The sequence below is a fragment of the Anarrhichthys ocellatus genome, unplaced genomic scaffold (genome assembly GCF_004355925.1).
Source record: "Anarrhichthys ocellatus isolate YVR2014 unplaced genomic scaffold, GSC_Weel_1.0 scaffold13, whole genome shotgun sequence".
NCBI classification, from domain to species: domain Eukaryota; kingdom Metazoa; phylum Chordata; class Actinopteri; order Perciformes; family Anarhichadidae; genus Anarrhichthys; species Anarrhichthys ocellatus.
This window is the reverse complement of record NW_022280043.1, coordinates 3,277,975-3,290,216: the sequence shown is the minus strand read 5'-3', so window position 1 is coordinate 3,290,216 and position 12,242 is coordinate 3,277,975. Positions and strand designations below refer to the sequence as shown.

At 43.4% G+C, this 12,242-nt stretch overlaps 2 protein-coding genes across 2 annotated transcripts in view; one reads left to right on the top strand and one right to left on the bottom strand.

Annotated features, from left to right (window-relative positions):
- Positions 1 to 3,361, top strand: part of erp44 (endoplasmic reticulum protein 44) — a 10,252-nt gene extending 6,891 nt beyond the window's left edge. Inside the window, exons 10-11 of the mRNA XM_031853609.1 lie at positions 1,042 to 1,144; positions 1,242 to 3,361. Of these exons, the coding sequence (XP_031709469.1) occupies positions 1,042 to 1,144; positions 1,242 to 1,352 (214 nt within the window). The 3' untranslated portion in view covers positions 1,353 to 3,361. The remainder of the gene's footprint in view (positions 1 to 1,041; positions 1,145 to 1,241) is intronic.
- stx17 (syntaxin 17) lies at positions 1,535 to 12,057 on the bottom strand. Its single transcript, XM_031853616.1, has 7 exons — positions 11,856 to 12,057; positions 10,918 to 11,126; positions 10,747 to 10,812; positions 8,830 to 9,156; positions 8,304 to 8,354; positions 6,086 to 6,172; positions 1,535 to 4,498 (listed from the first exon to the last, which is right to left on the bottom strand). Exons 2-7 carry the CDS (start codon positions 11,038 to 11,040, stop codon positions 4,256 to 4,258), a joined length of 897 nt encoding a protein of 298 aa, XP_031709476.1. The 5' UTR covers positions 11,041 to 11,126; positions 11,856 to 12,057; the 3' UTR covers positions 1,535 to 4,255.
- Positions 12,058 to 12,242: the final 185 nt, after the last annotated feature.

Sequence of the window (12,242 nt, the reverse complement as noted above, 5' to 3'; positions counted from 1 at the left end):
TATACACACGCGTGTGTGTGTGTGTGTGTGTGTGTGTGTGTGTGTGTGTGTGTGTGTGTGTCTGCATGCTGCTCTGACACACGGGGTTAGCGTTGACTGGGGAGCTGCTCCGCCTCTGTGATATGACAACAGCTCACGACCTGTCGTTAATAAGCACACTTGATATGGATTAATGCTGCTTCACGACACGTCCGCAGGGGCCGAGGTCCTCTGCTGCTGCCACAAGCCATTTACTCTCACATCAACTATATTTCTGAACTTTGTGTGTTGGAATGCCTTTGTCAAACAGGCTATTGAGAGCCACGTATGAGTTATGAATCTCTACATAAGGGGAAACAACTAAAACACCTAAGAATCCTAATGCCTCAATCTGAATGAATTGTGTTTCAGAAATCTACTAACATAAAGATAGATAACTTAATATTCAGGTCACACCGTATCATCATCATGGCTTTTAAATTTGTTTTGATTTTATTGGCTTGATTTGGCATTACGACTTCAACATCTTAGTAGCTGTTTAGGAAAATGTCTAGTTTTGAAAAACTCTACAGCAGAAATCCTGACTCGTTTACTCAAGATAATCCACAGGCTGTGTTCGGTTTCATGTAGGAACTGTTTTCTTTCTACCAGACTACACCCGCCGACCGCATCACAGCGCCGAAGAAAGCGTGCATTTACACTCGATACTGCTAGCTCACCTAGCACCACTGAGCTAGCTTACATTACAGCTCAGCCGAGGAGGACGGCATTCATGTTTACATCTCGCTGTCACGAGCCGCTCGTCCATCAGTAGATGCACACTTCCTTCTGCGTGGTGATACAGCTGGCGGGTGTAGAAAGAAAATAGTTCCTTCATGAAACTGCTCATGGGTCAAATATGCTAATGATTAAATGGCACCGATCAGATTGAAATTATCAAAACATTTTGAAAACATCAAACGTTTTTTTTTTTTAAATCGGACTTGTTTTTACAACCACTTGCATGAACAAGCCTCCCAGAAAAACATGTTGTTGCATGTCCAATGTGTTTCTTTTTTCTAGTATCCCTGGCAAGCTGAGACAGTTTGTGCTGGACCTTCACTCTGGAAAGCTACACCGAGAGTTTCACCACGGTCCTGATCCCACGGACAGTACGCCAGGACAGGTCAGATAGCAGCGTCAGCACACACCAGCATGGAAGCCACTGAAAGTTTGTTTTACTGCGTCACGTGAACACTGTTTGTTCTGACTTTTACCCTCAGGAGGAGACGGGAGGGGAAGTGGCCAGCAGCCCTCCAGAAAGCTCATTCCAGAAGCTGGCGCCCAGCGAGACTCGCTACACCATCCTCAGTCGGGACCGTGACGAGCTGTGACCTCAGCAGCCTTCCAGTGATCCTGTGACTCAATGCCATGCCCCAGGGTCAGGGTGGGGGGGGGGGTAGGGTTGGGACAGGCAACGGGACAGAACAGCAACACCCAACACCCTTACTGAAGAGAGATAAAGAGAAGAGGAGGAGAATGAAGGGAAAGAAGAAGGAGGAGGAAAAACAAGAACAGAAGGAGTTCAGTCCACGACACAACCATGTTGGAATAACCTATATTTTCATAACTCTTTCACGTACAGTTTTTATTTTGGATCAAAAGGAAGGGGGCGGGGGGTGTAAAGAAGAAATCGTGTGTGGGCGGGTGTTAGGGGCAATAGGACATCAAAAGAAGTGTTTTTACTTTGATTTGTTTGGAGCTTGTAAATATGTTTGTGCTGCATGGAGTCTCATTTTTGGTCTAAATTAAATGCAGAGTTTTCTTTATTTTATTCCTTTCTTTATTCCGGCTTTTTGTAGTGAAAACTAACAGCAGTTCCCTCACTCCAGTCGTAACGGTTCTTATCTGTGGGTAGTCCAGTTCAGCCTGTCTGACGGGAGATGCTTGTTGCTTAGTCTCTCTAACCTCATGACTGCATCTCAATATGACCAACTCTAGTTTAGTTCATTTGTAAATTTGTAAGTTATAACAATATACCTGTTTGAAGTAGCTTTATCTCCATATCTTCTCCACACACATTCTGAAGGAATAGAAAACTACAATTTGAAATGCTTGGTAGTGGTCACACAACTTCAAACCATGACTTGTCACAGAAGATAAAGAGACCAAGCTACTCCAGCCTATTGAGATGCACCCCTTCTCTCCCTGGTACTAAATGGTTCTAGATCACGTCTCTTACAGTACTTATAAAATGTATTGCCCCCTCGGACCTTATTATGCGTCACTGTTTTGAATCACAGTGGATGTAATTAGGATTTCTCTACGATTAACAGAAAATACTAAAATGTCAAAGCGAATGAGCCTTCTGGCCATGATACTAAATTCTGTGTTTAGTAAAGCTTAAAACTGCAAAACACCAAGAAGCACATCCTCCCTACCATGAAGCCTGGTGGTGGCAGCATCATGCTGTGTGGAGGCTTCTCGGCAGCCGGCCCTGGGCGGCGTGTGGCGGTGGAAGGTTATATTTGTGCAGCTATAGATATTTATCCACAACCCCAAACATAAAGCCAAATCTACACGGCATTTAAAAGAAGAATGTGAAATAATTAGTGTAAAACTGTTACAGTCCTATTGAAGTCGACTTAAGGCTGTAACTGTTGGCAAAGGTGCCTCTTTTACGTCTTGAAGGACATGAAAACTTGTGCAATTGGGATTTTGTTTTCAATTTTGTACCCAAGAAATCTGAACGTCTTATTTTTCCGTTCAGTGGCTAAAATGCTGATTACCTCCACTACTGTAAAACATGCAACGTCAAAGGGGGCTCGATACCTTTTTAAAGGCGCAGTATTTGCCGTAACACCTCCGAGTTGTGCTCCCAGGAATCAAATGGAGGAAAACCATTTTTTTGCAACGATGTAATTTCAAATTATTCTGAATTTATGAAATGGCTGTTTTTTTGCTGTTACCTCTTGTCAAATGTGTCGTCATGCCAGGGGAGATAAAGACTGCGTCCTTCCCAGTGCTTTAAAAAGCCGAGACAAGAGGGGGAAACCCATGCGATGAACGGTGGAAATTTACAGTCTGCCACTTTATACAACTTCTCTTAAAACTGGTTTTGTCTCTTTATATGTCTTTGAGGTTTTGGTACAAGTCCAGCTCCCTGAGATCCTCTTGAGTGTGAATTAATCCAGATTAAGAGCGTGGGGAACCATTGCTACGTTTGTACTGTGCATCCCTGCCCTTCCATAGAGGCCACCAGATGCCTGCATAGTGACATATCAGCCCACATACAGAAGAGCAACAGGGGGGGAGCGTGAGGCCATTTCTAAAACCAGTCATCTCAGAGGGGAAGAAGAGTAAAAAAATAATGAAAAGGTAAATTAAAAAACATTTTACAGAATACTGTGTTGTCTGATGCTTTGTATGTCAGGTCCCTCTGACCTCTGATATTTATCCAACGAATGACATTGAAAAATGTTTTATTTGCATCAGTACAATCAATACATGGCAGGTTGTTCCACTCCAGTCCCTGAAGTGACCTGGACAGTGGCACTTTGGTGCTTTATGTGCAGTTTTGCTCTCGCACGTTGCAAAAGCAGGTCAGTATCTATAAACAGTATAATTTATGCAAACATTGAAGCCTATCCACTTTAATTGAACATACCACCACATTTTTTTGTCTCCATATATCATTGTAATCATCAGTGCAGCTGTTCACGTTGGGATATTATTTTCTGCATAAAGGAATATTGAGGCATGATCACAGACGCAATCACTGGTGACAAATATGAAAAAAAAAAGATGCTAGCTCGAGGAGTAAACGATGTCCTAATAAACGGCATGATTCATGCACCGGTTCACACTGCCAAAGTGACGTCACACCATCCCTGCGTAAAGTATTACTGAGGCTTTAGTGATGGCATCTGACAGAATGTTTGAGGTGTTAAATTAATTTATTTGGTGACAAATATTTCTTTTTTAGTTAAGAGATGTGATGTCATGCTGACATAGACACACACTCAAATATGTAGTGAAAACAACTGCTTTCAGAATTAAAAAGTCAGTTGTGTGTATAAACTGAGATGAACGTCCTCACAGACAAACCACTCACACCCGAACATCAAGCTGTTAACGCAGAACTGTTGTACAACAGTGCATGTCGACGGCAAAGCCTGATGACGTGTTATGTTGAGTCTTTTTAAGGCATTGTGACACCGTTTGTTCGTTCTAGTGTGTGCTTCTGATTGGTCAGTCAACCCTGGAGCCTTGTGATTAGGTAACCAGAACTGTCGGGTCATTTGTCCTTGTTTGACTCTGGTTCTGGTGGCGGTGCCGTCAGTTGTTTCATCTGTAGATCCACTCGGGCTTTGCGGTGTTTCTGGACCAGGTTGCCGCCTGCAAACCCCAGGGCCCCGCCTCCCAGAGCCGCAGCCACCCCTGCGACTTTGAACCCAGCCAGCAGGCCGAGTGGACCTCCTAACACACCGCCCAGCAACGCGCCAGCAACCGGCAACACCATCAACTTGTAGCCAACCGCCTAGAGAGAGACAGGAAGAAGAAATATGTTCCTGTTTAATTTAACATCCACATGCACGCGCCTTTTGAGTCATTAGACAGTCTGCGATACGTGTCTATCCTTTGATGATCACACATCGACCAACAAGCCTGCGTGTGTAAATATAAATCAACATTTCCATTGCTGCATCAAAGAGTTTTCATTATATTCATTTAGGAGAAATCAGAGAGATGTGGCCTGTGTGTTATTACGGATGTTATCATCAGACTGGAAGGTGCTCTTTGCTGATGACAATTTATGACACACACACACACACACACACACACACACACACACACACACTTGATTAACACTTCACCGTTAAATTAATCTAGTTCAAAAGCGAGCATTGCTTGTGGCAGTTGAGGGAATTTTAATTTCATCTGAGTTAAAAGGACTCTGCACAGGTTGTAGAGGCAGGAGGAAGTGTGTGTGTGTGTGTGTGTGTGTGTGTGTGTAATGCGGTTTGACCTGATGACAGATTACAAGCTTTCAAACACGTTAAAACATCTGACACCCCTCTCATCTGCTTTATCTCTCCACACACCCCCCGTCTAATGTGCAGCCTACTATATCTACCAGCAACGTCACAGAGAGGGCAACCTTTGCTTGCGCTGCCAACTGGGTGAATTCAATTTAAAAGAACCATTTCAAAAGAATATTTTATTATTTGTAGCATTTATTTCAGAAATGTTGGGACTAAAGTTCAAACTGTTAAAGGGTCGTTGTACTTACATTTAATTTAAAATCAGATTTTCTCACATACCTTTTATTGGTATCCGGCTATACAATTTTGGTTTTGTATGCTTATTTTGATCAGTCTGAAATTCCTGCTGCCATCCAAAGACAATGTAGGTGAATGGAATGATGCTCACACCACTTAACTTAAGATGAAACCTAACTGAAATTAAATAACATTCATTTAGCAGATGGTTTAATCCACGTTTTATTTCCATGTGTGCTGATGCTCATGGACACTGAGGACAGTTGGACAATTAGAAAATGTCACAATCCTTGGTAGAAATCAGTTTGCACTTGTGTGTGTGTTGTAGATTAACAAAAACAGGTGATTCATTCTGAGTATTACAGACAAAAAGTTCAACATTTCAAGTGCGTAGTGCGTGTGAAGGAGGGCACTGAGTTGTCCTTCGGAGTAACACTCAGTGTGTCGTGTCCTGAATTGATTTTGGAAGGCCAAATGCTGCTCCTGACAAACTATTAAACACTCATTCAAACCCCTCCTTAATGCTACACACACACACAAATGCACAGACCCTCTCTTGTCACCCCTCTCATCCTACCTCTCTATCACGCTTCCTCCCCTCCACTCCTCTCGATCCCTGTCCTCTCTCTATTTCCTTAATTGCAGCTTTCCTCCGTATTCGAATGGATCAATAGGGACAAATGCTGTGGAATGGCTGGGAGGCAAAGTGCCATCGATCTCCCCATCTCCCAAACACTACACAAACACACACACACATGCATCAGATCATCAGGACACACACACACACACACACACACACACACACACACACACACACACACACACACACACACACACACACACACCTTCCCCAGGCTCTTGGTCCCCTCCTCCACGTTGGCAGCGGCTGTGTTGACGTTGTCCTCTATGCTGTCAATCTTCTCCTGCTGGGACTGATGCACACACAAACACATATTAACACACACACACACACTCAAGTAAGCACATTCACCTACAGATACACACACACATGTGAAAGAGCTACCACCTGTTGTGTATTAAGCTTTCTTTTATCTCTCCAAATTCTGTTCTCCGGCACAAGGTAACACAGGAAGGGCGTGAATGAGTGTGTGTGGACGTTGTAGGTATATTCAAAGGAGATTTCACTGAGGGGGGGTCATAGTGTGTGTGTGTGTGTGTGGTATTGTGTAGATCTCATGAAATATTCAGAGAGGCAGCTGTCTCTCTCCATGTGAGGGCTGGATGGACACAGTGACCAAACAACAACTAGAGCACTTCTGTTTCTCCCTTAAAAGCAGCAGTTTCACCAAGATGATGATTGAGCTGCAACTAACAATTGTTTTCATTATTAATTCCTCTGCTAATTATTTTCTCGATAAAACTGTGAAACATGCCCATTGTAATTTCCCGCAGTCCAAGGTGCCATCTTCACATGTTTGGTCTTATTTGGCCAACAGCCCCAAAATCCGAAGACATTCAGTTTGCTGTTATATGAAACAGGAAAGAGCCGTCAATCCTCCCGTTCGAGAGAACAAAGTGACTGAAGCAGGGAGCCCAACGTCCCCGCTTCAATGTCGGTCAGGTACCTTTGTTGCATCTCTCTCTCCTTCGCTTCCTGTTATCTAATAAAGGCCTAAGATGACATTATATGACAATAAAAAATAATAATAGAAAAAAGAAAGAAGATGACAAACGCAGCCGTTTCCAATAATGTGGTCATACATTTTGAATATGTTCAGGAGTTTTGGTGGAAATAAAGGGGAACAAGTAAAAATGAAAGTGTATTCTTGACTCTTAAAACATTAGTTGGTCTCATTTCAAGGTCCATTCAACAGTTGAAGAGATATTTTAACACCTACAAATCCATGACAACTGGACATCTGCTGAGGAAAATTGTATAATTTGATTTAAAACGCCATTAAATGGACTTTGTTTTTATTTGTCACATTTCTTATTTAATCTTAGCTCATGATCTCATGGACTTCTAATATGAGAAGTTTAAAAGCTGCCAAATTGAATAATTATCTACGGTGGAAGTTTGTGCTGATAATAATCTTTTGATTAATTGATGTGTGCATGTACGGAAAACCGATCTATTCCAGTTTTGGTAAAACTTAAATCATTTAAGAGGTTTTTGTTTTATTTTATATTATAATATCCTCTGTTTTAAAGCTACAGTGATTTATTTCAATAAATTGAAAATATTAACTTTTTTTCAAGCCTCTTATCAAACTAAATAAGCAATTGTCATTCAGTAATTTTAAGACTGTATTTGCCAGTTTTATAAAGTACAATCGCAAGCTGAGCTCATAATTGTGCGTCCCTAGAAGACACACAAAGAACAAACATACCGGTGAGGACGCAGACACCGGAACAGCCACTAACATGACGCATGTACAGACACAACCACACACTCACTCAGTATTTCCACTGTGGCTGAGAGCTGGAATATTACTCCCCTAACGGTGTCTTTCACCCTTGAGACACCACAACAACATGTCTATGCTCTCTGCGCCCCCCCCGCCCCCCCCCCCCCCCCCCCCCCCCCCAACGCTCCCCCCACACTTTTTTTTTTTTTTAACCTAACTACATCTTCACTCTCTGTCTCTTTCTCTTTCACTGTTAATCTCTCCTTCGCTCGGCCTCCCTGCTTCTCCTTTTCTATCCCTGAGGATAGAGTGATAATCTGAGCCGTCTGTTCTCCACCTGCTCCGATGTAGCCATTGTTCCCCACCTCTCCCCCTGTGGACAACCCGGCGTCCTCCCCCAAATCCTCCCTCTCGCCCTCACCCACTCCTCAATCTCTCCTCCTGCCTTGGTGAAGGGCCTCTGGGGCCCCAGCGGTAGCCCTGAGCCAATCTGTGTAACCTCCTCTCAGAGGAGCTTTACCAGGCAACACAAGCGCACACGGTCAAATACGCACCACTTCCTGGAAACGCTAGAGGCAAAGTGCCTCCGTGACATTGTTCTCGTTCACAGGGGGTAGCTTTGCACACATGTAGATAGAGGAACGTGAATGTAGCAGCCAGGAAGTACGCAGTAGAGTTGTGTGTTCGTACTCACATGGACGATGAGAGAAAATTCCGTCACCAAACCACTCAGTGCCTTCAGACCCTGAGAGAGAACAAAATCCCCACATTTATTTCGTTGTGATGCTTATCACGCAGATCTACAGCAACAGTATGTCACGTTGAAAGTCACATTAACTGAATATTAATGTGTATTTTAGGCTGAAATAATACATTCAACTCCTTTGTTTAGAATCACATGAACGAGACAGAGAAAGACAAATGTAATACAATATATAATATAATTAAAAGTGCCTGTCCAATCCAATCCTTGGACCTTTTTTATTTTTTACTTTTACAGGAGGAAGTAAAGCTCACTTTAACTAAAACCTTGTTTTGCATACCAAGAATACGCTGCACACCTTGAACCCATGTATCAAAAAGAAGGGTCTATAACAACAGTAAAGCAACATCATTTACTTTGAAAATGTTCAGTTTAGTTTGAACATTACTTTACTATGAATTTAAGTGTCAAATCGAATATGATATCCAGACTGCATGTTAGGGTCCAGCCCTCATACCTCTTCCAGGTTGTCCCAGGACTCAACCGCACTCTGATCAGCAGGGATTTCTGGGAGGTGTAGCTGAATTTGCCTGCTAGATACTGGCTGCTCGCACATATTGTCATCAGCGTGGCAACTGCTGGACACACAGCTGGATGGCTGAGCGGCAGGTGGTGTTGCTGGCGCCGGCTGAGGCACGGGGTTAGAGTGCAAACACAGGAAGTCTCGTACGGCGGCTGATGCCCGATCTCTGACTGGCCTGACGAGCGCTTCCAAAGCGGCAGCGTCTTCGGCACGAACCCGTTTGCACAGCTTCTCCATCTCTCTGACGTTAGCTCTCAACTGCTGCAGGGAGACAGAAAAGAAGCGGCGTGATGTCAGAACATTGTCAGAGAGGGACAGACAGACAAACAATGAATGAACTGCATGTCACTGGGATGCAGAAAACCTGTGGTAACATCGAGCCCTCACTGCAAAAACACCATACACACCACACCCCAGATGCTGTGGGGTGTGGGCTTAATACGGTTCAAATATGAGGCTGGGGACCACAAGGCCCCTCATCCCACCGTGCCCTGAGGGCGACAGGAGGATTACATCCCAGCCATCAGCCCTCCAGGCCGCAGCCCGACCGGGGCTCAGGGGGTCAACACGCTGCCGATAACACATTCGGCTAATTACACAACATGAATAAACATACATGCATACACTCGTCCTCGTGTGCATAAAACTGAAAAACACACTAATTAACACAGAGACAGTCAGGGCAGGCACCGGTCAGCCTGCAAATTAACTGTGAGCGTAGGATGCTCAAACACACACAGATCAACCAAACACATCCTCAGTAGCAGATATTCTATCTATCTATAGAATATAAGCACACACACACACACACACACACACACACACACACACACATCTAAAGCAGAGTGGGCTAACCCCTACTGTGGATTACCACCATGAAGACATGGTAAAGCACTCTGTGTGTCTCCTTGGAGTTTTGCAGGGTAATGGTGAGAGGATGGGCTGTGCCTGTTTGGAGTTATTTCACCTTCAGAGACATGGCGGCTTCCAGGCAACAACACCCTCTGAGACATTTCACACCCACCATGTGAACAAGGCCGCAAGTACTTACACACACACACACACACACACACACACACACACACACACACACACAAGAGACGGTCCATTTGAGGTTTGGGAACAGCTCTTTCCTTGCCCTGATTTTCAAGAGTGCATTTCTATACAGAAAGTTCCTTTAGTTGTTAACTGATCCAGTCTTTTCATGTATTTCACATGTTTGCGTGTGTTTTTTGTGGACAAACTTATTCCATATTCACAGATTTGACTGATTTATTCTATTGCCTTCAACCACATCTCTTTGCCCTCCTCCTCAGATGGAGTCACTCAGTTGTGATAAAGGTGGTTTTAGATATATGACATATGACTTTAGAGAGGGGTCATATATGGGGGGTACAGCAAGTACGTTGGACCTTGTGTTGAGTAAACACAGAATGTTTAGAACGTTTTTTGTCAAGCAATATTCCCTTTGTTCATTGTGGTGTGGCAGGGCTCAGTCTCTCTGGTCATACATCAGTTCCAGAAGGCTGTAAACCAGTGGACAGTTCCCTCCTTCACTCATATACGTAACTGGATAAACACACCACTCGGTGTCTTGCCACTGGTTTTCACTTTAGACCGCCACAAATCAGGGAATGTCAAGTTTCTCCAGAACTGAGGCTTCTGAATGTCCTGACAGTTTGAGACAAATATGTACAATACAGTTGCAGGGTCGTGCTTGTTGAGGAATCTTGAGAGGCAGTGAGTCACATCATCAACCAATCAATGCTCACATTCACTGCCAGGCTCTGACTCGGGTAATATAACACACACACACAACGATGCATCAGCTTACAGAGTGTTATCTTATACCTGAACAGTTCTGCTGGCATTAATATGCTCCAGATGAAGCCGGTCCCATTGCTGGCTTTGTTGGTACTGTGAAAAATGAAAGAGAAACTATCTGTTATCCATCTGTGGACCGCAAGTAAGAGTGTGGATGAGAGGGTGCGATCATGTGTCCAGCCAGATTTCAGCCGTCACCTTCAGTATGTTATTGTGGTGTTTCTGCAGCCTCTCCAGGTCCGTGGGTAGAGCCACTTTAATGAACTTGTGGATTGGTGCCTCCAGGCGCCTCAGTGTCAGCTTGTTGCCGTCCTCTGCCATGTGTCCTGCCGACTGCCCACAGCCAACACCTCTTTGTAACCTAGAGACTGCACCTGCTCAGCTTTATATCACTGCCCCCACATACACTGTAAATACCAGCAGAGCATGATTTTAATAAATGCATAAATCAAATGAATAAACTATGTGACACATGCGAGGATGCCCACACATCTAAAATTGGCAACTCCATAAGACCAATCCTTTTTTTTCTTGCCAACATCCTTCGGTGAAAAGAGTAATAAAGTATTACTTGCATGACAAAATCTATGGAGAAACGAAACCAGAGAACTGTGACTAACAATTAATCACTTCATTGAAAATAGTTGACAGATTCATCAATAATGAAGATAATGGTGATAATAAGATATCATATTTTGTTGCAACCATAGTGTACACAACACTGTGTCATTTCAATATTCATATTAATGGCTTCTGATACACCTGCTGTATAGTCACTGAGGGTTATTTTAATGGCTATTAGAAGCTGATACCAACATCTACTAAGCTTGTCAGGCAACCTATTCTCAATGTTATTGTGAACCACACTTTATGTTTATGTTGTTCATGTCAAAGTTCATTTAAGTGCGAGATATCTGGTCCCATTTCCTTAGATGTCTTTTGAACACCTGGATGGAAACTTTCACACATACAGTTCTGCAACAGCTGTAAATGAAGCGAGTAGCATGGCACTAGCTGTTAGCTTAGTGCGGTTAGATCCCTCTTATTACATTTTAGTTAACTCACTGTTTTAGCCAGACAATCTTTAGTCCATCTGCCAGATAAACGAAACTAAAAGGACATACGGCGACACTTACCACTGAAAATATCACTCAGGATGTCATTTGTATTCGCTAAAGACCGTTATGATCCTCCATACTGTTGAGGAAATGAACGATGTGCTACATTTGCTAATTTTCGGAAACGATTTCGTGTTTTTCTGACACTTTTGTTGTTTGTAAACAACTCTCTTCCCAGTGCGTCCACGAATAGGTTCCGACCTCACCCAGCGGCCACAGCACATTGTGTTCCTCGTGACTGTTCTCCGTGACTGCAGCGCCACTAACGACACGTCACTGTAACATTTCTGAAATGAAAACGTGTTTATTTCTCTGAATGATTATATTTGATCGATGGCATGTTTTTTAACCAGGAAGGGGCAGCATATAAAAGAAACAACAAAGAGTTCAGAATCATTGTTTTTT